The sequence below is a fragment of the Equus caballus genome, chromosome 28 (assembly GCF_041296265.1).
Source record: "Equus caballus isolate H_3958 breed thoroughbred chromosome 28, TB-T2T, whole genome shotgun sequence".
NCBI lineage: Eukaryota > Metazoa > Chordata > Mammalia > Perissodactyla > Equidae > Equus > Equus caballus.
The window spans coordinates 13,255,777-13,282,754 of NC_091711.1; the positions used below are offsets into that span (position 1 = coordinate 13,255,777).

At 36.8% G+C, this 26,978-nt stretch overlaps 2 protein-coding genes across 3 annotated transcripts in view; both read left to right on the plus strand.

The window, feature by feature from the left end:
- LOC138921314 (fibronectin-like) lies at positions 1–22,295 on the plus strand. Its single transcript, XM_070254643.1, has 13 exons — positions 1–120; positions 1,504–1,551; positions 2,406–2,543; positions 2,958–3,093; positions 3,574–3,831; positions 5,191–5,405; positions 6,397–6,586; positions 6,693–6,998; positions 8,555–8,830; positions 12,593–12,862; positions 18,422–18,682; positions 21,215–21,345; positions 21,524–22,295. Exons 2-13 carry the CDS (start codon positions 1,504–1,506, stop codon positions 21,713–21,715), a joined length of 2,421 nt encoding a protein of 806 aa, XP_070110744.1. The 5' UTR covers positions 1–120; the 3' UTR covers positions 21,716–22,295.
- Positions 22,296–26,179: 3,884 nt separating this feature from the next.
- The window catches only part of PTPRQ (protein tyrosine phosphatase receptor type Q), a 206,777-nt gene continuing 205,978 nt past the window's right edge, over positions 26,180–26,978 (plus strand). Inside the window, exon 1 of one of the 2 annotated variants that reach the window (XM_070254641.1) lies at positions 26,180–26,309. The gene's annotated coding sequence lies outside the window, so the exon portion shown is untranslated. The remainder of the gene's footprint in view (positions 26,310–26,978) is intronic. The other variant, XM_070254640.1, reaches the window with a different exon arrangement.

Sequence of the window (26,978 nt, forward strand, 5' to 3'; positions counted from 1 at the left end):
GAGGAAGAGGGCATCGCTGGCGGGAAGGAAACCAGCCAGAGCAGCGGCGGGGAGAGCTGGAGGAGAGCGAGGGCTCGCTGACCGGAGCCGGGAGGACCCCGCGCGGAGGCAGGCCGCGAGGTGGGCTCGATGGCGGCTCTCGCTCCACCTCGGCTCCTCCCGAGCCTGTGCCCGCGCAGCCCCGGGCGCGCGAAACTTGCAAAGCGCGGCGGCGCGGCCAGGCTCAGGGTCAGGGCGGGATGCGGGATGCGGGATGCGGGGCTCCTGGGATGAGGGGCTCCTGGGACCCGCAGCTCTGCCGCTGTGCACTCCCGCGCTTTGACTTCCAAGTCTCTGCTCTTTCCTCTTTTCCCCTCCAGTCTAACCATTCTTAAAACCTCAGTCCTTTCTCCTAAACTCTGTCCTGTATCCAGAGGTCAGAAGTTGGTGCCTTTGGACTGTTGCTAACACAGTGCTCCCAGGGCCCTGCTCTGTGATTGACAGAACTGAATCTGAGCCGGGGTTTGGACTTAGGCCGCCCAGAGCGATCTTTCCGCTTTGGCATTTTTATTGCAACACACAAGCCGCCGAAATCCTACTTTACACTGAGATTTGGGGGAGAAAATTAAAGCCACAACCCTGAGGACAGAACACTCACATCAGATTTCAGAGAAAAACGGACAAGGTTAAAGCTGTGCAGTTTGTGGGGGCGTCTGTGGGTTGAATGATTAGATATTTCTTTTTAACTGGGTTGCATTTTATCCGAGGTGAACACCTGCTTAGTTAAGAACTAAAGAGGATTTTGTAGGAAGAAACCTTCTTTGGAGTGGTTTTAGAGAGCTTTAAAATCGATCCTGGGGACTTATTTACTATTCAAATGAGGTTTTTCAGTTTTAGAAATATTTATATATTTTATTTACAGGATGTTTATTCTTTTCTTGATATCTTAAGTTCTTAGGTCCTCAGGGACTCTAGGTGCCTAGGAAAAGCTACACAAGCTTTGTAGATCAATGCATTTTAAAAATGAATATTGAATAGTTTTCCCATTTAAGTTCAATTTCACCAACGGTATTTTGAAATATTTTTCATAACGATGGTACAGTTTTAAAATGTGAGGGATTGCTTCCAACGAAGTAGCAGTGTGTAGGCATTCTAGATTTCCACCAGTTAAGGTTAGTTTCACACAACACAATGTAATTTTGTGTAATTGCCTGATAGTTCATTTTATTTCTACCCCCTCCTTTGTATTTAATTATGGCAGCTTCCGGAAGCAAATTATTTTGTTATTTGTTGGAAAGTACTGATGTTTCCAGTTTTATTAGGTGGAGAATATTATGCAACACCTACTTATTAATGCCTTAACATTCAGTTGGGTGAGTGGTCGGTCTAAAGTGAAGAGAGATGACATTAAAGTGATACACACGCACACACACACACGACCTAAGGAATGTCCAATAGTTTAGTTTCGAACCTAAAAATATAAATATACATGTTTAATTTGACTGAATATGCTTCATTTTCCAGATGGAGAAATTAATGATTCTACTGCTCTGGTTACCATATGTGGTTAAGGTGAGACATTTTTTAATGTCCCTTTTTTGGAATAATTAGTTAATAGGTAGGATGCTAGTGCATTGAGTCTATCCATTTTGGAAAATAAGGGGTGTGTTGAAGAGAGATAACACTAAATATTGGGTCTAGTACCTAAGAAAAATTTTCTTTGCTAGATGCTGCACAAATGTATGCATATAGATGGCATCTGTTTTCATTGCTTACTAGTTGTTTTGGGGATAATCAGTGCCGGGAGAGATCAGAATTCGGTAAAAGATATGGTATAAGTGACGCATTTCAAGGCTGTTTTCATAGGTATTTTGATAAATACATCGTGAAGTCTTTTTTTGTCATCTGGGGAACAGAAAGGCTCTCTGATCCTGGGGCCCAGCTATTTTACCTCAATTGCTAGCGTTTTCTTTACCTGTAAATGAACCAAGCCTCTAAAATGACTGAGTCAAACATTTTGCTCTCAAACTTATTTTCATTGCAAATGTATTGTCAAGAATGTCTGCGAAGTATTTCACTTTCTTAGGCATCATCATCAGGGTACAGAGTTCACATGCCAGGAAAGTGTCCTGAGTTTTTCCTGTGACTTTGAGTCTCTCCTCCTCCCTGACCGCAGGAGCGTGGTGTTCCTAGTCTGAGAAACATGTTTCCTTGCTCTAATTTTACTTGCCTTTCTTATTTTCAAAATCGTGTTAATAGAGTATCCAATGGATGTCATTTAATTCATGTGTAGAAATTGATATTGCTGAAATATCTTTCAATTATCATTTTGCATATTTTAGGTTTCATTTTTGTAAATTTGCTTCTAAAATAATAACCAAGAAGCCATTTATATTTTTTATCATTTGTTTTCTTTCCCATTTCAGATCTCAAAAAGTTTTCATTATGTACCGATGAATAAACAAACAACAAAAATTCTTATTGAATGGGATGAATTTCCTAAAGGAGAGAGTCCTGAATTTTATTTTTTAAAATACCAACTTGTTAATAGTTTTGCTCAAAAAGTAAGCCATCTTTTTTTTGGCTCTGATAAAAAGTAAGCATAGTGTAAATTTGATGTAACTAAATGCCACATCATAAATAGGAATTTAACAGATATTGCAATTTCTTACTTTTGTTTATTAATATATAAAATGTTTCCATTTTATGAAATATCTTCATTAAGTAGTTGATCAAAATAATATTTAACTTTTTCATAAGAATGATTATGTATTTTCCTTTTTATAATTTATATAGTGCACAGAGAGTAATTATATAACAACTAATCATTATGTAAAAATAAATACTTTATATATGTTTGTATTCTATATCAGAAAACCTGCTTCATATGAAAGAGATGTGCAAAAGTCAAACTTGGGATTAATGTATCTGACACAGAGTTATTAAACGTTTCTTAAGCATCTAAATCTCATTTACAGAATATCAAAAGCATTCTCACAGACCCACAAAAACTTCCAAAATCAATAATAACACTAGAAGAAAATGAAGACTATTACATCATTATACAGTCCGTAAAATATGGACAAATTTTGAGTGAAAAATCATTCCAAACCCGTAAGTAACGTGTATATGTTGTTCAGCTATATCACCTAATTATAAAGGGAAAAAAATTTTATTACCAGATAATTTGAATTTTACAGTGATTAACAGATATGTAATGGTAGTCGGAAATCAAATCCGAATAGTGGTATTTTGTTTTTTAAATGTAATGTAAATTTAAAAATTTAAAGGAAATTATAAACTGAAGTAAGAATAAGATTTTCAGTGTTGATGTTGAATGTGTGCTAATATGAATAGAAAGGTATCATAGAGATGTTACATGTAATCCAGATTATTCTAAAAATGCTATAATGTGGGTTTGTAATCTGATTCATTCATTCTAAGTAGTGTATGAGAAACTGCCGTATAGTCTAGAAAGTATTTTATAGTTATATAATGTTTTTCCATCACAGTGAATCTTTTGTAATTCAATATTCTTTGTGTTTCATTCAGTTTTATTTAAAACTGTGCTAATTATTCTCCCTGATTTTTTAGGTGGAATCTCATCTAGAAATATTAAAACAATAGCAACAAGTACGAGTGTTTCTTTTAACTGGAGTGAGCTATCTTCTGGTGACATTTCAATGTCAATATCTCTTAATAATTCTTCACAAATTATGCAAAACAATGTCACTGTTTATGAGTGGGGCAGTTTGAAACCTGCCAGTTTGTATTCTTTTACATTTGAATTCAAACAGTTATGCTTGGATTTTATAAAGGTATTTCAGAGACTGGATGTTCAAGTGGAAACAGGTATGTAGCTATTTGGTTCATTGTTAATTAATATATTTATTATGGATTTTGTAGATAACTTGGAAGCTGTATTCCTCTTTTAAAATGTGATCCAGCCGAGTATTAACTACTGTAAACTACCTGTCAATGAATCAGCATAGTCCCCCTTTTCTAACTGTGTCATTCTGGTATTTGATTTATTGAACAAGATGGATTTAGCAGGGTAACGGTATGAACCAACTTTATTCACCTTTCACCACTTCTTTTAAACTGAACCAAGTGGGTTCTCTTTTCTTTAACTCTGGCAATGGTTCGTATGGATCCCATTGCTTTTCAGATGACTTTCAAGTATCAATGAATAGTCTCATTTTCAGGCATTAAGAGGTCCATTAAAATCTGATATAAAAATATCAATCTTCCATCCTATTTGAAGCTTCTCCATTACTCATCCCTGATCAGACGTGACCAAAATTTGTAATACTACAAGGGGAAAGGGAGTGTGTTCAATTTTTGGTGTCTTCCTCGTTCTACTTCCTTCCCCCACATGGTGGGAAGAGAGAGAAGAGGTCAGTCACAGATAGCACATGAGGGCCATACCCACTCTGTGATGGGCTAAGAGTCCCATTTTAATGTTCTCTATAGGAATAATCAGTGAACCACAATATATGTTTACCAGTGAAGCAGACAAACACTTGAATAGTAAGAAAAAGATAGTAAGGTGACTAAAGCATTCCCTCTCTCCATCCTTGTTCTCCTGTGAAAACAGTTTCTTCAAAAGATCCTTGTCACATCTTCCTGATATGTTGGGCTGAGGCACTGATGAAGCATCAACAAGAGTTAAAGTGCAATGTCCGCTCTAAACAGGCTGAGATTTTCCTCAGTTTTTTATGGTATACAGTCTTGGAGAAACAAGCTAAGCACCCATTCTAGTTTTTTCTGGAAGGTAAACCTATTTGAAGTCAAGTGGCAGAGAACAGAATTTTTAGCAAGCCTTATGTCTAGTTCTCTAAAATAAAAAGAAACCTGAAATATACTTAGAAAGTTCTTTCCCAGTACAAGAGTAAGGGAAAGGAAGGACAACCTGAAATAACTTAGGGAGAAAAACATCTGTGGTTTTTGTTTAAATTGTTATAAGTGGGCAATAATTCTGCATAATTAATTCTTACAGCTACTTAAAAAGCTATTTTCTTTGGTAGTAATGGATTTACTACTTGAATAATAACAGCTTTAGTACTTTTATTGGTTTGGGGAAAATATAGGGAACGTGCACAATTAACACTGCGAGGTTTTCACGATTATCTTCTATAGATGTCAAGAAATGTAATTATATAATGTTATATTACTGAATTCATCTTTAGCAAAGCATTTTTCTTTTGGTAGGTTCATGTTCACAAGGATGGGTAGCATTAAAAAATAACTGTTATAGAATTAGTAAAGAAAGCGTGCCATGGAATGTAGCCCAGCAACGTTGTAAGTTATCCTTAAGTTCTGCACACCTTGTGGATATAAAAAATGAAGAGGAAAAACACTTTATATTTTCACTTCTCAGGTCAAAGAATCAAATAATAATATGGACTGGTCTTAATGATTTGAAGGTCAGTAAATGTAAAGAAATGCATATATTGTGATCAAACTATTTTATATATGTTCATTCATTCGGCCCTTCTTTGTTTATTCATTTGTTCCTTCCTTCATTCATTCAATAAATATTTATTGAGTACTTCTTAGAAGCCAGACACTGTTCCTTTTTCATTTCCTCCGTGTCAATCTCTCTCTCTCTTTCTTTTTTTAGAGCAGTTGTAAGTTCACAGCAAAATTGAGGGGAAGAAACAGAGATTTCCCATATACCCCTTGCCTGCACATATACATAGCCTCCCCCATAATCAACATCCCCTACCAGAGTGGCACATTTGTTACAGCTGATGAACCTGTATTGACACATCATAATCACTCAAAGTCCATAGTTTACACCACGGTTCACTTTTGGTGTTCTACATTCTGTGTATCTTTGTCAAAGCTTATACTTTTCCTGGCCCCCCTACCCCCATTTCTAGGAGGGTTGTCACATGACTGTCTAGAGATAGATTCATTACTTGTGAGAATTGAGGTTGGTGATATTCACCAGTCACATCTCTGAGCAGAATGGTGTCAACAACCTCACCTAATGCGTAGAACTTACTATGACTTGAAATAAAACAACTAACATCTAATGAATTATGAGTCCGCGCCAGGCATTATTGTGTTGAGCCTGTCATATGCGCTGCCTCTTTAATCCTCACAACAATCTGTTATTGTACACATTTTAAAGATGAGAAAATAGAGGCTTAGAGTGAGATTCAGCAATTTGCCTGAAGACACATGACTAATGAGTGAATGAAAGTGAGCTCTGTCTCCAGCTCAGAATCTTTATGGTGAAGGAAATCTGCATAAAATATATTAAGCTGATTGATCGTTAATTTTAGAAAGTATTAATCTTAAAAATTTTATAATACAGATGTCACTAATAAAAATCTTCAAATACACATATTTGAAGATATGACACTTACTTTTCCTTTAAATTGGCTTAATTTGTGCGTCTTATTACAGAAAGAAGGTCATCTCATATGGACAGATGGATCATCTTTTGGCCTTAAGACGAATGAAATCATTTCTTTTCCACTGCTACCCAAGAATGAAACGGATTGCTATATTTTACAGCAAAATGCAACAGGATCAAACTATTTCTTTACACGATTTTTCTGTTATGTTCCATTGCCATATATTTGCGAATATGAACGTAATTATTTTTATTAGTATTTTATATTCATGCATCTCATGCTTATATTTTAAAGACAGAATTATAATTTCTAATTAAAAATAAATCTCTTTTATCTTTTTTTCAGCACCATTTCTACAGGAAGACTTTTTCTTCTATGTAAAGGATGTTGGAACAACTGAAGTTGTATTTAGTTGGAATAATTTGAATGGTTGGAATATTTTGAATAAGTGGCTGAAACTGGGATATAAAATTATCATTAAATATTATTTAGACCACAAAGAAGAACAACATTTTGAAAGCATTCCCCCAAATACTACAGAAAAAGCAATTACCCAGTTGTCTCCTGGCCATATTTACAGGTTTTCACTCTTTGCAATAAATGAAGGGGAGGCAAAAACTACTTTAAGTCCACTATTCATTGTTGAAACACGTAAGTTACAAGACATCTGAAAGAATAATTTTTCAAACATTTAATATCATCATTAGCAGGTATTTCCTGAAGGTCTGATATTTTCTCATAAAACCCTGGACATACTTGTATCTTTAACCATTTTAGATTACAGTGAATCTGTTTATGTGTTTGGCTTTCCTCTTAAAGTATAAGCCCATAAGGAACTATATCTTATTTGCTTATAATACCAGCTAGACTAGTTCCTGGTCCATGGTAAGTAATCAAGAAATCTTTATAGAACTGAATTTTTAATATGTGCTAATAGTGGGAGATAGACGTGTGTACTGGAATTTAAGAGACTTACAAGGGAGAGAATTAACAAGGAATAAAAGTAAATGCAAACAGAACTATATAGAAAAATATAACCTGAATTCCAAATCAGTGGTGCATTTAATAAATGCTTTCTAGAATTCAGAGTATAGGTGACAGGGGAAGGCTCACGGAAGGGAGAGGCTTAGACTCAAACTTGAAGGAAGTAAAGAATGTTATGGGCAAAAGTGTGCAGACAGGAATTTGTGGGAAAAGAATAGTGCAGGCTGACTGCAGAAGGTTTCCTCAGATGCGAGAGTGAAAGCAGTTAGAGAGGTAGGTGGTGCCAAATTTGGGAGTGCCAGGAGCCTGTGTCTAATGTGGTTGGACTTGGCCTTAGAAGCAATGGAAATCCATTAAGACTGTAGTTTTTAAGACTTGCTTTACGTTTTACAAAAGCCGTCTTAATGCATTATCTCACTCAGTACTCACCTCAACCCTGGGAGTAGCTACATAGAAATGAGAAAACTGAGCTTCAGAGAGGTGACGTAAACTGACCAGACTAACAGGCTTTGTTAAGTGGTAGAGCCACATGGGAACCCAGATGACCTTATTTTAACCTCTGAGAAATTGCTTCTAAAGAAAGACTCAAGAAGAATGTGTGTGCATATGTGTGTGTTGGGAGGGTGGTGAACGGATATGCATTTGAGGCTGATACATGCCAGGTGCTGTTTTAAGAAAATTAATCCGGAGGGATTAACTAGGAACATCGCTGGCACTGGGTGGAATGGTTTGGAGTGGGGAAATATTCCTGCAAGGGAATGACTGCCTGAGTTCCCGTGTTGATGGGAATGAAGAGGGAGTAACATGAAACCCTGCCCTCTAGTCTGACGGGACAGAAGAGGTAAAAGATGTATATGATATGTGATCACTGAGTGCCATCAGTGCCATTTGGTGGTGCTTGTAATAAAAATAATGATTGAACAATAATCTGTGTCAAACACTGTGCCAAGTGCTCTATATTCCTTGTCTCACCTAATCTTCAAAATAATTTCACAAGGCAGCTACTACTATAATTCCCATTTTATAGCCAAGAAAACTGAGGCTCAAAGAGAGTTAGTTATTTATTCAGGGACCGGAGCTAGAAAGCGGAAGAGCCAAGACTCAAACCCAGTTTTCCTTTTCTGTTCAAGCGAGAGTATTATGGAAGTACTGAGAAGTGAGAGAGAATTCAGCCAAATCATATCACTAATACAGTGCATTTTTTTGACATTTTTATTTCTTAGGCCCATTATCAGCACAGAATTTCACAGTTACTCATGTGAAGCCAACAGAAATATTTTTACGCTGGGACCCTCCAGATCCTGTATCTTTTCACCATTATGTTGTGACTATTTTGGATGTTGAAAACAATAAATCAGAAGAGATGTTTGTTGAAAAACTCAATACATCAACAGCAATCGGAAATCTCAGATCTTTCCATCGTTATCTGATATATCTATTCAGTGTAGCAGAAAGAGGAACTTTAAGCTGCTTTGAGAAACCTATTTCAGCCATTACAGGTAAGCATAGGCACGTTTTGCCTTTTTTTTTTTTCCTGAGTAAGATTCACCCTGAGCCAACATCTGTGCCAATCTTCCTCTATTCTGTATTTGGGTCACCGCCACAACATGGCTGATGAGTAATATATGTCCGTGCCTGAGAACCGAACCCGGGCCACCGAAGTGGAGCATGGCCGAACTTAACCTCTGGGCCATGGGGCAGCCCCACATTTTGCCTTTTAATAAAAAAATATAAACTACATATTTTGAAATATTATTTTTCTGAAATTTAATTTTGTTGATCCTTCATAGGTACAGATACTCACAGCTGAACATTTGTTTGAATGCTGAATCAATTCTAAACGTGGATTCTAAATATTAAATTCATTTAGCCTTATATGAACTCTTTGAACATTTTCATTGTTCCTACCAGAGTTCCTAGAAGACGTCTTCCTTATCCTAGCCTTGGCTGGAAAGTAAATTATCATAACATAGGAAAATTGGTTCACCCAGTTCTCTTTAATAACACTAGATCCAATAAATAGGTGTGCACATTAATGGGTTTTACTTGGTTCTTCCTTACTTTCTCTCACAGTGTGATGAGATCACCTCTAGGGAGCAGTGTCGTCTCAGGACTTCCGCAAATGCGTTTCTAATCTCCACTCACCTCCACATAGCAGTTTTTGATTCCTTGTCTAGAACGTAATCATTAAAGTAATCCATCTTTTAATTAAGCATTCTATTTAACCCTTAAGTATGTCAATTTTCTTTGAAAAGATAAAACACTATCGTATGAAACAATGCATAGCTAAGCACATTTTGACAGTATGCCCCTGTGGGTGTATGTGTGTGTTGTTTGTGCGTGTGTATTTAACATGCCTATATGCAAAGTTCTTTGACTGAAATTTCACCAGCTAAAATTAAACACCCTGGAGCTGAGGTGGAGGAATGGAAAACCTGCGCTTGCACAGCTGTAGATTAATTAACCTTCTCATACTTACTGTGAATACTTGGGATTCATTGAAAGTAATAACAATGGTAAAATATATTATTTAATGCTTACGAAATGCCAATGCTTAACATACACGTATTCAGTGTTGCAAATCATGATCAAAAGTTTTTTTCCAATTGGGCACTAGATCGGGGATGTTTTCTCTTCCCTGAGCTCAGACAAAGATCCTTCAATTGGTAAACGCTCGGCTGAGCCCCTTACCTTTCAGGAAGATGCTTTCATTTTTAACTGACAGGCAGCCAGGAGGATTTCTCACAGATCCATTAATCTTGAAGTTATATTAAAATCTCCCGTAGGATGTACCTATTTGTTTAATGGAGGGACAGGAGAAAGGTACTTGTGAGTCTGCACGTTTAATTTTGGGTCATTGCTATGTATATTAACTGTAAGCTGACATGGCAGTGCATGCCCAGGATTTAGTAATCCGGTGTTTTTTACTTTCCTAAGGTTGAGGCAATAGTCTTTCTTTAAAAATTCATTATTCACTGAATAAATAATTTTTTGGTATCGGAAATTACAGTAAGAACTAGGGATACAAAGATGAATAAGACGGAGGGCTGTCCTGGTGGCACAGCAGTTAAGTTTTTGCATTCTGCTTCAGCAGCCTGGCGTTTGCAGGTTCGGATCCCGGGTGCAGACCCACACACTGCTTGGCAAGCCGTGGTGAGGCAGGCGTCCTCTCTGCTATTTACCTATCTATCTACCTATCTAGGCTTCTCTGGCTAGATATAGTGTTAGGTATAAGACGTCTTTGTCTTCTCTGCCTATGCACCTGCTGTCTACTCTACTTGCAGTATCCTTCTGTCTCCCCACTCCCACCTGGCTAACTCCTGCTCTTCCTTCATGACTCAGTGAATCACTCCTCCAGGAAGACTTCTATAACTATCCCTGCACCCCAAGGCAGGGTTAATTTATCCCTCTCTATGCTCCCATAGTCTCCAGTGCATAACCTCTATAATAGCAATTATAATACTGCATTATGACAGTTTTTTTTAACTTACTTATCTCGCTTCATTAATATGGAAGATTTCTGAAGGCACAGATCAGGTCTTATTCATCTTTTTTTTTTTTTTGAGGAAGATTAGCCCTGAGCTAACATCTGCCGCCAATCCTCCTCTTTTTGCTGAGGAAGACTGGCCCTGAGCTAACATCCACGCCCATCTTCCTCTACTTTCTATGTCGGACACTTGCCACAGCATGGCTTGCCAAGTGGTGTGTAGGTCTGCATCCAGGATCCGAACTGCGAACTCTGGGCCGCCAAAGCAGAACGTGCAAACTTAACCGCTGCACCACTGGGCTGGCCCCTCTTTATTTCTAAATGAATGTCCAAGTGTCATAACTTTCAGAAATTAGAAAGGTGATATAATTAAAGTTACGACTATCTTTATGATAAATATCAGTCCCAAAACTTTAAAAATCATCTACATGTTAATGACACCTAAATTTATCTCTCTATTCCAGACCTTTCTCCTGAATTCCAGACTTAAATGTCTAACTACCAACTTAATATATCTCGTTTAGATATCTACGAGACATCTTAAATTCAACATGGCCAAAACCGAACTATAGATGTTTCCATCCAAATCTGCTTTACCTACAACCCTCCCCATGTCAATTCACGGCCATTTCATTCATCCAGTTGTTTAGGTCAAAAGCCTTGAAGGTATCCTTGACTATTCTGTTTCTCTCACAACCTACACACAACCTGTCAGGAAATTCTGTTGATTCTGTCTTTGAAATAAATCCAGAATCTCAATTCTTGTCCCTACATCCCTTAGGGCTATGGTCATCCAGGCCACCACTCTCTCTTGCCAAGATTTCTGGGTTTGCCTCCCTATTTCTACCATTGACCCTCTGTATAGTCTGTTGTTAACATAACAACACAAGTGAGTCTTTACAATTTAGGAAAGATCCTGCCTCAGCGTAGAACCCTGTAGTTGCAACCTGTTTATTCAAAGATAAGCCTTCGGAGCCTGGCATGATCCGGCTCTCTATCCCCCAGCCTCATCCCGATACTCTCACCTTCCTTCACTCTGGCTTTCTTTCGTGCTTGGAGATGCCAAGTAGACACCCACTGGAGGACGCTTACTTTAGCTGTTCTTTTCTGCCTGGAATACTCTTCTTCCAGAAATCTGCATGTCTAACTTCCTCACTTGCTTCAAGTGTTTTGTTCAAAATCTCATCTTTTCAAAGACACCTTGCCCTGAATTCCATATTTAATACCATAACTTCCTCCCTAAAGCCACCTCACCCCTGATCTCCCTAATCTTGGTTTATTTTTCTTTTTTCCTTGGTACTTACCATATCTAACATACTGTGTAACTTGCATGATTGTTATATGTATTGTTTATTTCCACCCAATAGAATATAAACTCCATAAGGCAGAACTTTTTTATTTTTTATTGATGTCTCTACATGCCTAAGAGAGTTCCTGGTACATAGTAGGTACACCTGTATATTTGATAAAGGATGAGTAATCGCCATAATTGGAATATTACTCTGATGAAACTCTTAAGACTCTGAAGAATTTGCTAAACACTTTCTATTTTCTCTTTATGTGTAATGTTTGTGCTTAATCATATTGGTAAATCTTGTGTGGTAATCACAAGACAAATTTTTCTCCTAAATTGAGTCCTTTTCAAGACATGGTGATACAAGGTAATACAATTTACTTTAAATGTTAGTTAATATTGACTTGAGATGTTTTTATTCAGTAGCATGAGTAATGCTAACACTAAACTAAGATATGTGTGTCTATCTGTTTCTCTAAGGTATTAACCCACCCCAGAAAGTTTATGCTAAACCTGAAGATGTGGGAGAGAACAGTATAATAATTCAGTGGGAACCCCCACAAGATGGCCATGAGGTCTACATTCAAGTCAAATCCATATCAGATACAAGAGAAGTCATCAAGCTTTTTGTAAAGGATGCTAATAGATTCAAGATTGATAATTTAATCCCTGGGATGACATATGACATTGGAGTGGCAACAGTGATGAATGGGAACTTGAGTGAGCTGGTAACTCTTCAACAAACTCTAAGTGAGAATCAAATACTTCTCATTTTTAACAGATGTTTGCTGATTTGGGGTATTGTAAAATAGTTCCTGATAGACCCCTTGTAACAAGTTTTACCAGAGTAGATTGTTGGTGTGCCTCAGGACCTGGAGCAATTTGCATCCCTTTTCTCCTGAAAATGCTTCATGCTTGTATGAAGGCAGCATTGTTTATGATTAAGAACTTGATCCTAAAGCCACACTACCTAGGTTTGCATCTAGGTTCAACTGTTTCAGTAACCCTGGGCAATATGCTCAACCTGTTTATGCCTCAGTTTCTACATTTGTAAAGTGGGAGAAAATAATGTGTATTTCATGGGTTGTCCTGAGAATAGCTGATTTCATAAATGTAAGGACTTAGAACAGTGCCTGACACGTACCTATGTAAGTGTTTGTAATTATTATTGCATCAACAAAGGCATACTGAAGCACATGAAAGGAAATACTGATGGCATAAAAAAGGTTTAGGACCAAATAAACAAAAAATTTCTATACTCTTTCTCAAATAAAATTAATTCATGCAGTGAGTATCATTGAAAGTCTATTGAAGAGGGAGAAAGAAAGAAGAAATTAAAAGTAAATAAATGAAGTAATATTGATAGATATTTATAAACTGATAAACATTAGGAAGGGAAAAAAAGTGATATGATAGCGAGGAATTGAAGAGGGAGGGAGGGTTCTGCTCTAGATGGGCTGTGATAGAAGGAGTTACATCTGAATAGACGCCTCCTTCTTATGAAGGAGCCAGGGTGGAATAAGGTGGAGGAAGGGTACTGCAGGCGTGAACAGCCAGCATAAAGACGGTAAAACAGGAAAAAGCTCTGTGTACCTGAGAACAAAGAGGCCAGAATGTGTCGTGTCTACTGAAGAGGGAGAAGCGCAGTAAGAAATGATATCGGAGAAGTATTCAAGGCTCAGGTCACATGAAGCTTTCAGGCTATGCTTTTGAGTTTGTTCTGAGGGCAGGTGGAAGTCATTGAGAGTTTTATGCAGGAGAGCAACAATGTGACCTATGTTACAAAAACTTCCCCATGGCTATGTGCAAAGGATGATGTGTAAAGGGACAAGGAAACCAGGTAGAAGGATGTTGCAGAATCTAGGCAAAAGATTATGGTGGACAAGATGGGGACGTGCAGATGGAGAGTAGCAGATACATTTTATATCATGGCTGTAGGAGGTCCAAGCTTTGAGGCAAGAGGTTTCTGATGAATAAAGGAAGGGAGAAACCTAAGGTTTTGACTTAAGCAATTTGGGTGGATTTTGGTAACGCTGAGAAAGGAAAGAACATTGGAGTTCACAGGCCTTTTGGCGAACAATAAGGGCAGCCTGCTGGGAAAAATAAATGGGTCCAAAAATCCATGTACCAGCAGTGTCCACACTCAACCAGCATCGAATCTTCTTGTTTTATCCTCCAAAGACTAAAACTGAATTTGTATATGGCACTTCTATACTTAAATTTCTAAGAAAATATACTTAAAGATAATTATCAAAGGAAGCAGTTATGGAAAAGGAAACAACTAAGAAAGATATTGCTGAAAAAAATTATTTCATGCCTATTAAACAACCCAACAAATATTTACTGGCACAACAGAAGTACTAAAGTTTAAATGAATGCATGGAAAATGAACTGCAGTCTTAGATCTACCAGTTATTATCAGCATGAGGTTAGAGTGTCCTCATATTGTCTCAGTGCCTAAGTTTTCTCTCTGAAAATGTAGATCATTGAATACATTTTTAAATTGACTTCCAGTTCTAAAGTCCTGTTCTTTGACTCTAGGGAACTCAGCATATTTCAACCCATCTGCCATCTAAAATACACAATTTTTGCCTGCCTTTCCAGATAGTGAGCTCTCTTGAAATCTTATTCAGCTCTGTATCTACAGGTGTAAATTCAGTTCTTCACTCTGTTTAATTCAAGTACTTATTTGTAAAATCACTATCTAACATGGATTAACATGTAAATAATATTAACATATAAAGTCTAGGAAGAATAACAGAATTTGGGGGCTTGAAGTTAGGACAGAGATCTTCTTGCCAATTCCTCTGATGTTGTAATGCATCCCTGTAATTTTCCTTTATTATGAAGCCACATCTGTTCCCTAGGGTTTCACAGAGCAAATCTACTCCCCAATTCACATGAAAGGCCATCAAATGCTTGGAAACATCCCTTAGGTATTCCTGGTGTCTATATTTTCTTTCCTTCTGGTGAATTATCTCTAGTTCCTTCAAGTACTCCACTATTTCTTATAATCCTATTGGCCTTTCTATTCAGTTCTTAAGCTTGATAATCACTTTTGGCATCACCAGATTATTTATCATTCATCATTTTTACTTATGTCAAGATGATAAAGCAAATATTAACCTATCCAAAGGTGCATAGGTAGAAATTAATTCTTTCCATGCATTCTTTCAACAAATATTTGTTGATAACTATTATTTACTATGCCCTATTTCTCTTTCCTCTGTACACTTTGAGATAGTCAAGCGTGGAGGACATTTGCCTTTTGATGAGCTGTTACAGACATGTAGAAGAAATAAATTTTGCACATTCACTTATTTCCCTTTCCCCTTTGAAGTTTCTCTCTCTGTCTCTCTCTAAATATCCCAAAAATAACTAGGAAAAGTCGATCTCTCATTGTTATTGTGCACCTGAACCATAAAATGTGCCTTTGGGAAAAGGCAGTGCTTACGAGCACAGACCTTGGAACGGGGTTACCTGGGTTAGAATTCCAGCTCCACAGTGATCAGTTTACATCCTTTGGAAAGTCACTCAACCATTTTGGTCCTGAGTTTCTTCTCTCTAAAATGGGAATGATAATAATTTTATCTACTTTGTGAAGTTAATATAATTTAAGGACTCAGACACCAAGTCAGCAATGAGAATGTTCTTATGATTTTTCTCAACAGGAGCAGAGGGGTGGCCTTGAGGAGCTATGAGCATCCGTAGCAGGAAGGAAAGCTGTTTCAGCTGTCTGTGAGGTCTCTTTTAGTTGGAGGAATTAATTATACCCAAGTTTTTTTGAGAGAAGAGGAGCTGTATGAGAACTGGTGTTTGAATTTTCTTTTTTCCTCTTTGTATAGCAGAATAAATTTTAAGATATAGTGGGCATCCCTGAGATCTCATTCTACCTTGCCTGTAATAAAAGCCTTTGAATTTGACCTAGTTCAGTTTGTCTCATGTTGAAAAAACCTCATACAGCCCCCATTGCTACCACTTCTTTTGAAAGAGGTTTTTCAGGAAAACGGGTAAAGATGGAGGTCATGTCACAGAGACAGAGACCCATCAGAAGTTTCCAGAATATGGCAATATCTTTCTTTGTTTTTTTAAGTGAAATCTTCTCCCACTTGAGTTTCCAGAGGTTCAGGGTATAGTTTTGAAGGGAAAGAATAACTTTGTCCTATTCTACACCTTCCAGTCTTGGTGACTCTCTACTTTAACTTGTCATACATTAACACCATTGGCCCCATTTCCCCCGACAAGTGGAATTGATGGAAAACCCCACAATTACCCACTGGAGGGAATGTCGCTGACTCTAGATACTTTTAAAACCTAAAGTAAACCATGTCTATTTAAAGCATTGTCTCTCCTTAGAAAATGTCTTCAGCGCCCAAGGACATGGAACTGAATCATTTCCGTGACTACACTGGTCACTCATTTCCAATCCCCGGGTCTTTTAATTTCTGCTCAAGGCACGTTTAGAAGCTTTCACAGATCATTGCCCACAGATTCAGATGGATAGGATACTTGTGGTATGTCACACTAATCTTGGGAAAGCCATACTTACCATAAAAGCTTTGTAACTGAAGAGAGCTGTGAGGAATTTAAAGAGGAAACCCACAAAAAAGATTAGTGATGACAGAAGAAGAAAAGTTAAGATAACACAACTGGAAAAGAAAAAACATGGTAAAAGTGCCTTGAAACCCAGTAGTATATCATATTGAATTTGTTATGGTTAGTATATTGGAAATTTCCTCATAACCATCAAGAATAGAAAAGGCAAGAGAGTTGTTGAATGAATTGATGAAGATATTGCATGGATTTTATGTTCTATAATGCAAATTATAGGTGTGTGTTTAAATCCTTTTAGACAGTACTGGCTCTGGGCAAAGTGGCCGAATCAAATATTTAACAGTAACTTAGAACCTAAGTTTCACTGCATCAAAGCAGATGACACCAATAAAACTGGAAAAGGAAGGCCATCTAATGATTCTCTGGAGGAAAAAATATTTTTTTCCGAATGTCTATTTTAGAAGAAGATATCCACTTAGAAGAAATATAGACCTAAGGACATATTGGATGGTATCCCAATAGTCCACAGATAGAATCAAAATTAAAATTGACCTGAGGGAAAAATAACGTGAATGGAAATTGTCTAAAACTTCAGATCTGCTCTAAACAGCACAGTAGAGGACTGAGGGATGATAAAGCTCTTGGAGAGAGGTCAGGGAGAGTGCGACATGTAAACAGATCCTTCCTCCAAACTGTTGCCAGAACTGCGTTCCTAAAAATGAAATGACTGTCTGCTCAGAATCCCTGTGCCTACAGGAAGAAATCTGATGTCCGTAGCGTGGCATGTGAAGCCTCTCTCAGGGTCCAGCCTCAGAGGTGGCCCTTCTGTGCCCGGTCCCCTTCCTCACGCCGCATGCTTTAACCACCCTGAGCACCTGCCGTGTGCCAGGCGCTGCTCTAAGCACTTTAGGTATAAACACATTCTCTCATTTAATCATCACAGTGACACTGCAAAGTAGATACTAATCTCCTTCACATTTTACAGGTGAGAAAACCAAGGCACAGAGTGACAAAGTAACTTGCCAAAGACTACTAACTAGTTGCCAAAAACTAGTGACTAGTAACTTGCCCTGTGAGTAAACAGCCAAAAGAACTTGGTCTTCCCTGAACACATACTGATGCCCTGTTTCACTTCCGTGCTTTGTTTATGCTTTTCTCTGCCTGGAATCCCCTCCTCACTACCTCTCCCTCCTTACATGCACTCTTTCTGGTAAACTTGTTCTGTCTTTTAAGACAGATAAAATATCAATGTTGACTCTGGAAAGCCTTCCCCAATTATCTCTGCTAGAATCGTTGATTTCCTTCTCTAGTCTCAACAACTTTTTGTTTGTACCACCTGCTCAGCTCTAAGCGTGTGGGATTCTAGTTAGTGATCTGTGCATCTCTTTCCTGAGATTGGGAACTGCTTGAAAGCAGGAACTTAGCTTTATTTACTTTATTTGCATACTCACCTTAGTACATAGGTTCTCAAAAATACTTTCTTGATAAATAGATAAAAAGGTAAAAAATTGGAAAATCTCCAATTCTTATGATATTTTAGACTATTGAAAATCAAAAAATGAAAGTTATATACTTCCAATACATCATATGTCAAAATATCCATCTTATTTCTCTAACACTGACATAGTAAACAAAAGTTTAATGCATAAGCATTTAATGTTTTCACAAATTCTAGAACTTGCTAGACAAAATACAGAGAAATATGATTGAAATTTTTAAAAAATCACTCATTATAAATCTCTTTTTATCTTTCAGAGCCCAAACCAGCTCAAATTGTTATCCCTTATGAAAGTCATAGTACCTCTGTCATCTTATTTGTTCAAATGCCTGATATCGGAGTGTTTGATGGCGTACATATCGCAGTTGAAGGAGGGCCAAATGTAACCATGCCTTTACAGGGTGACAATAAATTTACTGTTGACAAGTTAACTCCAGGAACAGAATATAACTTCTTTGTTTCCGTCATCAGTGGAACTAAATTAAGTAATATGTATTATGTGCCTGCAGTAAAAACATGTAAGTATGTTAGGACTTGCATAAGCTTTTTCTTGGTTTTGATTTTGTGTACCATTTCAAATTAGTAGGCTAAATTCACTTCAATGCAATTGTTTTCAAAGATATTTTACAATAATTGCAAATACGTCACTACCGGGCCTGAGCTTTTATTGCCTAAGTATACAGATAGCGCCAACCTTGTGTAAAACTGAGGTCATGAATTTTTTTTAATCTATCGATTAACAAAAGCATACCTGCATGGTAAACAGAACTTTCAATGACTTCATCCAAGAGTGAGGAATGTGAGTAATTTTAGGCAGATTATAAGAACTAGATTATATTTTTTGAGTCTAGGAGCCCTGATAGTATCTCTCAAAGCACACAGTCTAAGTGTGTGCATGCTCTCCCCATGCTGCCGTTTGTCTGGAAAGAACTAGTGTATATTTTCCTTACCTCTTTGAATATTTAAAATTAATATAAATGTGTTCATGCTAATACTTATATTTTGAGATTCATATTGATTTTGATTTATCTTTTCTTTAAGTAACTCAAAAATTCTACAAATATTAATTTTGAACATTTGGGATATATGAAATTTATCTGATATTCCTCTAGTAGCTATAGAAATGAATGGCACAGAGTAGTAAATACCACACAAAAATCACAGGGAGTCCTTAAAACATTGTACGGTGGTCCTCCCTTATCTGCAGTTTTGCTTTTCACAGTTTCAGTTACTTGAGGTCAATCACGGTCCAAAAATATTACATGGAAAGTTCCAGAAATAAATAATGCATATGTTTTAAATTAGGTGCCATTCTGGTATCACGATGAAATCTCGCACCATCCTACTCCATCCCACTAGGATGTGAATCATCGCTTGGTCCAGCATGTGCGTAGAGCATACACTACCCAGTGGCTAGTCACTTTGTAGCTATCTCAACGGACTATCAGATAGACTGTCATTGTTTTGCAGTGCTTGTGTTCAAGCAACTGTCATTTTACTTAATAATGGCCCCGAAGTGCAAGAGTAGGAGTGCTGGCAATTTGGATATGCCAAACTGAAGCCAGAAAGTGCTTCCTTTAAGCAAAAAGGTGAAAGTTCTCGACTTAATAAGGAAAGAAAAAAATTGTATGCTAAGATTGCTAAGATCTACAGTAAGAATGAATCTTCTACCCATGAAATTGGGAAGAAGGAAAAAGAAATTCATGCTAGTTTTGCTCTCACACCTCAAATACGTTTTGTATAGGAAAAAAAATATAGTCTGCATAGGGTTCGGTACTGTCTGCGGTTTCAGGCATCCACTGGGGGTCTTGGAACATAACCCCTGTGGATAAGGGGGGACTATTGTAATTCGGTCTGTAACAGGTCCAGGTTCTTCATGATATGCTCTTTCTGTCTATAAATCTTCACATATATCGTTATACCACCATGTGTCTGCTTCCTCCCAGACTGTAATCCTTCCATTAATTTAAACTCAACTTTTCCATAAAATATTCCCAAACTGCTGTCACAAATCACACTATTCCAATAGCATTTTAACATATTTATAATGAGCTCAATAAATGTTCATATTTTATTTTTGCTTGCAATTTTTATATACTTCATATCTGTATTCTCTGCCTCTCTTCCTTATATTATAAATCACTGTGGGAGTGGTCTGTTTGATAGCTCTTGTCTTTAAACATAATCAGTACTTGGTACAGCCCAGTGGCGCAGCCGTGAAGTTCTCACTTTCCACTTCCGCGGCCCGGGGTTTGCCACGTGGATCCTGGGTGCGGACCTACGCACCGCTTGTTGAGCCATGCTGTCGCACACATAAAGTAGAGGAAGATGGACACGGATGTTAGCTCAAGACCAGTCTTCCTCAGCAAAAAGAGGAGGATTGGTGACAGATGTTAGCTCAGGGCTAATATTCCTCAAAAAAAATAAAAATAAAAATAATTACTACTTGATCATCTAAATATATCAATATTGTGATGTCAATCAGCAAAATATATCAATAGATAAGATGATAGTCTTAAGTTGCCATTTGTTTTGTTTTTCTGAAATAATTTTTTCCTTTATGCTAGATGAGATCTTTAAAATGGGAAAAATAATCCTTAAAGCTCATCAGATAAAATTTGTTTATAGTTTCAACAATACTTTATACAAAAAGGATTGTTTTACTTCTTTGTCTAGACTTCTAAATTTTTCTCTGTTTTTTTCAGTTTATCCTAATAGTTTCAAAAAGCTTTAATCTCTTTTTCCTCCTTCGAATATTGTGCATTGTCTCCTGTGAATTCATTCCCATGTGGTTTTCACTGCAACGGCAAAATTTGCTGCCTGTGATGTATTTGCAGACTGAGGATTGCAACTGATTATCATACTTTATAAACTGTCATTATATGTATAAACAACTATTTTTAATTAGGATGGAGAGATAATTGATGAATAAATTTTACTGTTCTTTTTTCACATTGTGCTTTTTTTCCCCTTTAAAGGGATAAATTAAAAGAAAAACCCAAGTTAGAAAACATCCAAGAAGAATTAACTGTGTTGTGTGTTTTGGGTAGGTCTAGAAGCTCCATCAAATATCCTTGAGGGCAAAGTTACAGACTCTTCCATAGAAATTCTCTGGAATCGAGCTGATGGGAATTTCCAGCATTATGAAGTAACATGCATAAGCTGTGCCGCTGCTTTCACGGTACGTTATCCGGGCTCTGGGAGGAATTCATCTTGAATCTTTCATGCTGAATCCAACATTACTGCATTCTCATGTTAGATAACAGTGAAATTAAATAACTCCAGACTTTTTTGCTTGTGTTCAATTGTGGAATATTTCTTAAACAAACAGTTGCTAATTTCTTCTTTCGGATTGATAGGTCCAGAAGGTAGTTCAAGAAACAGCAACGTTCTCCAACCTGGATCCTGCCACAGTGTACACCTTTTCAATTCGCACTGAAAAAGAAGGTTTTAAAGATAGTACTCCTAACACAAAAGAAATACAGACAGGTACAGCCTGTGTAAGCACTTATGTGTTATTCAATGTTCACATATTTATTTGGTTCTTTTAGGGAAGATTTGGTAAATACTTTATTCTTTCCAGATTTTCTTTGTGAGCAGGCAGTGTCATCTCTTGTCTCTTTTCCTGCTTTCCCTTTTCTGGGTTAGCACAACCTCTTTTGTGTGTGTATTGCCAGACAGCAGAGTTGGCTAATTGCCTGGGGTCTCGCCAGAATCTCCATTTGTGATTTAATTTCTCCATTGTTCAGTTAAGCAGGCAATGAAATGCCATTTCCCCAGCGTTAGTGACTGACTCTCCATGGCAGATGGTGATGATTCCATGGTAGTCGTAAGAAATAAGGGATGACTGGGAAGGATGTATGCAAAATGCATGGTTTCATATCTAAGTTAACTGTTCTACTAAAACAACTATTTTAGTTATTTTTGACACTGATCGTCTAGGAATATTAATTTATATATTTAGAAAGTGATCGTGTCTAGTATTCTTTTACTGTAATAACAAAGAACAGAACTGAGAGAGAAGTCTTGGCAATTTTGTTCCTTTCTTATACGTGGAGGAATTTTGACGAGGAAACAAGCATATATTATACACTATTTAGTTTAACTTTTTTCCCTCAGGAAAGAAAAAAAGCATTTCATATTTAGCTTGCAATTAACTTTCCTTCTGATTAACCTTGTCACCATTTGGTATTTAATTAGAATGAATCCTAAAAATCATTAAATATTTCTGAGATTGGTGGTTGTGCAAGACTAAGATGTAAGCTCTTCCTATATTTTAGAGGTAAAGCAAATGTTGAGTACAGTGCTACTGGGATACACATCGGCTTCATTTCCAAGTTTAAAATGATTTTTGCTTCTTTTTTTCTCTCTCTTAACTTTTAAATTCTCGTTTCTACCAGGAAGAATAAAAGGAATGTTTGGGTTACCCTCAGAGTTTGCAGAAAGTCAACTCCTGAGAGTGTGTCAGAGCTGTTTTAAAGCAGGTGCTTGTGTGGTAGAAAATGTTATTTTCTGTGTATGTTTTAAATGATATAGCCCCAAGTGCAGTTGAATTTATGAACCATAGTAGAAACTCAAATGCAGTGACTGTTAGCTGGCCTTCAGCTAGAAGTCTTCTGGATGGGTACATTATCTCGATATCCAGTGACAGCTTAATGAAGGAAGAAATCTTGCCTTCCACGAAAAGGTAGGAAAATATTGAAAAGAAATTATATTGTTACATGGAATGCAAGATTAACATTTTATATACAGAAATATATATATTTATATATAGAAATATATAGAAAGTTATGTTCATAGTTTACTATAAATAGAAATTAGAAAACTTTGCGAGACAACTTTTTGGACTATGATATGATTAGAATAACTAACTCTGTTGTACAATAGCAAATTATTTCTGAAAACAGATAGTAATGAATTAATTCAGGATATTGTCATGCTTGTATGGATAACATGAACTTTTTGACTTAAATGAAATCTCTCCAGATAAGAAGCTATGATTTGTAATTAACCATTTGTGCTTAAGCATAGCAAATTGTTTACATGATAGACAATAAAAAACCAAAATATATATAAAATTCTTTCTGTAGAGAGTGGAGAAGATGGAGTTTTCTGAATGTTTATGAGCTAAATATCTTAATATGTGACTCTTCTTTCATGTGTAGGACATTCACATTTAATAACCTTTCTCCGGGGACTGACTTTTTAATTAGCATTGTAACTACCAAGGGACTAAAAATAAGCCATCCTACTGTCCTCCTGGTTAGCACTTGTAAGTTCATTTTATATTTAATTAACTTTTCATGGTTAAAGTAAGGGAAATAGTTGTGTTTAAAGCCAATATCTAATTAAAGAAGAATGAATATGAAAGCGGTTTATGACGTGCTGCCGTGAAGGGGCCCTGCATTTGCCTGGAGAACGCCGGAGTTACAGTCCTGTCTCTGTGACTTATCAGTTATGTGACCTTGGGCAAAACTACTAAGTTCTCACTTAGAAAATGAGAATAAATATTCCTGACTAGGTATCAAATGTTGTTACTAAAATCAAAGGCGAAGCTTTTTGTGAAAGTGCAAAGTACTCTAAGGCTCTAAGGTATTCTTGCCATGAAATACTCAATATTTTTCTAATATTTGACTATATCTATCAACATTTTATGAAAAACAACCCAAACCCTTGGAATATGAAAAAGTAGATGGCACTGTCTTTTCAGTTGCATTATTTGGGTTCATTTTGCCTCTTCCGACCTTATTAGCTTCACTTCCATCTATGCCTGCCCTGAACATCTGCAGATGTTCCTAAGAGCCCTGTCACCTGTGGGTCACAGTCAGGTGAACATGTGCTCAAGTACCAGTGCTCTATCAGTGTGAGAGGAGGATAATCTCAAAATTTGCAGTGTGGAGGAAGGGAGAGCATTGGAAAATGCAGCAACAGTCAAATCAATTCCTGGAAAATAAACTAAAAAATATGAGCACTTATTATACACCAGCATGGTACTACGTGCTTGAGTTACTGTGTTGAATCGCCCCCCGCAACCCTTCCCCCAGTACCAAGAATGTAGGTTAAAGCTCAGAGGCGTTCACAGCTCATTACTGAAGGTGAGATTTGACCCAGGTCTCTAACGCTAAAACTAATATGATACTCTCCTGCTTCCCATAAACACCATCCTAAGAAGCTTCAGAAACAGATGAGAAATGGCTTCATTTCTTAAAATGATAGCACATTATTTTATATTTGTGGCAGCTTCTTAGATTGCTGCTTAGATTTAGGTTATGTCCTTATCATTGTCACTGTCTTCATTCCTATCATCATCGTTGTTAACATCATTGCATTGAATGCTTGTTCTTTGTCAGGCACTTTACTAAGCATTCTCTATGCTCATGTAATTCTCGATGACAATCTTTATTCTATCAATCATGAGACGTATATTTTTTACAAATGAAGAAACTGAGGCTTGGGGGAATTTCAGTAGCTTATACAAGATGACAGAGATTTGAGAACCCACATTTTCCTGACATGAAATTCTGTCCTTATGGTCCCTACGGTAGAAAGGCCACTATGTTATAGGAAGGACTGACTACCCATTCTTGGCTCTGTGACTTTGAACAAATCGTTATTCCATTTGGACCTCAAGTTCTCCATTTCTGCTCCAGCTGTAAAAACACTTTCTATATTTTAGGAAGTTGTTGCTTTGGGTATGTTTTCCCAGACAAGGCTGGTACCTTTCGCTTCCACTTTTTATTTTCACTGTTGTCTTCTACTGTATGTTAATAATTTTTGGTCTTTTTGTACCTCCCTTCTTTTGCAAGTCATCTCAAATCCATTTGGAAGTAGATGGGATATTAATAAATCTAAAAAATAGAGCTAAAATATATTATGCAAATTTCAGAGAATAAATTAATTCTAGTTGATAGGGAATATGCATCACAGAAAAATAGAATTAAAAAGCTTGTGAACTAGTGATGTAGGCTTAAATCTACCACTGAGCTGAATTCTAATAAACCTAAATCAATATGTAAGTTGGGACAAAAAAAACACAGAAAATTTGAATTTTAGAGATGAAATTATTCTGATAAATTGTTAATGTTACATTTCTTCAAGTTAAGAAAAGCAGTGCAACATTTCAATTTGAAATATAAATTAGAAATAGAGACAAGTTACTGACTTGAAAAATAAGTTTCCAGAACCTTCTCAGATAAAATGTATAAAGGGAAAAGGAGTTTGTGAACTTAAGGAAGGGGCATAGCTATATCTCTTACTCTATGCAGTGCATACAATTATAAGTTAAAAATCCCAATTGTAATAACTTCACACTGAATTATGCTGTGAGAGAAATAAATGTGAAAATCCTTAGTTCACATAATTTTATTGTGTAAAGAGGCTTTCTAGAGATTCAGGAGAAATAGTATGCACAAGATCACATAGTGCTAAAACTGACTAGAAAAACCTTGGTATTCTATCTCTCTTCCATCATGTGACAGTCAAGGTTATCAGTGCAGTGTAGATAACATAATGGTAGAAAAAGTACTTTTTTAAAGATATGGTTACTGTGTCTTATTTTGTTGCCCTAGATCCAGACCCACCATCAAATTTGCTGATTTTTGGGCAGGAAGAAAACACAATATATTTATCTTGGAAACTCCCACAAGGAGGCTTTGAAAAGTTTCAGGTAAAGAATAGCACTGCTATCATACAACCTTGATGTTTATTGAGGTCTTTGTTTCACTCATTCTTTTTGTCTTTCATTTTACTTTAATGGTTTTAGAAATTATGGTACCAATCCTTTAATGTAAGATTTTCCTCCAAAGCAGTTTTTCTATTTACTGCTTTAAAAGTACAAAATTGTCATGGAAAGTGTTCGAACTTGAGTAAGAGCTGATACTTGACTTTAAATGAATTTGCATTTTCAATAGAAATAGATATTTGCATACATAGTACAAAAAAGTGAATAAAGGAATGATGGTGTTGGAGGATAATGCTTCTGTGACAGCACTGGCTAGAACAAAGATTCCGGAAGTTAAAACTGGGTGATATATCACAGCTTCCCTTTCAACCTCGTCCTAGAGATTTAGTTAAGAGTGGAGACCTGTAGCTCAGAGAGTAGGAGAGTAAGATATACAGGAGCCACTTTTCAACCGTGTCTGTAAGGTAAATGTGAACACTTTCATCACTTTTTGTTGTTCCTATAACCTGGCATCAGGTGAGGACATTATACACCCTACATCCTACATTGTATGGTTGGCAAAGAGAATAAGTTTCCAGGGACAACACGATTTTTCTGTATTCTATAGGGGCAAGTAACTTTTCTATACTTTCATAGTGGTAGGAGATGGTAATTTTCAGTTATAAATAACAGAAAACAACCTGAAAAAAAAGTTCAAGCAATAAAAAAAAATTTATTGGGTCAGTACTAGAGTGCCTCACGGAGACCAAGGAAAAGATTATAACTGGGTGTTGGGGAGAACTGGAATCAGATATTTCAGGTCCTTGAAAATCTAGGAATTATTTTCATACTTCTTTTTGCTCATCTGCCTTAGTATTTTTTTTGCTTTTCTTCTGATGATCAACTTTCTTTCCTAAGCAATCCATGTGGTGAGTGGAAGAATGCATACACAACTTTCGAGTACAAATGGTGCAGTATCAGCCACAGAGAAAGACAGATTCTCCCTAAATTCCCAAGGAAGAAACTGTGGTTATCCAAGTTGGATTAGACATCCAGTCCAGTTCCAGTCAACTGTGGTTGCAGGTTCCATGTCATGTAAAAATGGTGGCCACAGATCTGTGGGCAATGGGGATTATAAAAAGAGTCATTAGAGT

Excerpts from the sequence above, each read along its gene's own strand:
- LOC138921314 (XM_070254643.1), top strand. The coding sequence starts at position 1,504 with ATGGAGAAATTAATGATTCTACTGCTCTGGTTACCATATGTGGTTAAG. Across the intron at positions 2,544-2,957 it reads TTAATAGTTTTGCTCAAAAA|AATATCAAAAGCATTCTCAC; the intron begins GTAAGCCATCTT and ends TCTCATTTACAG. Across the intron at positions 8,831-12,592 it reads ACCTATTTCAGCCATTACAG|GTATTAACCCACCCCAGAAA; the intron begins GTAAGCATAGGC and ends TGTTTCTCTAAG.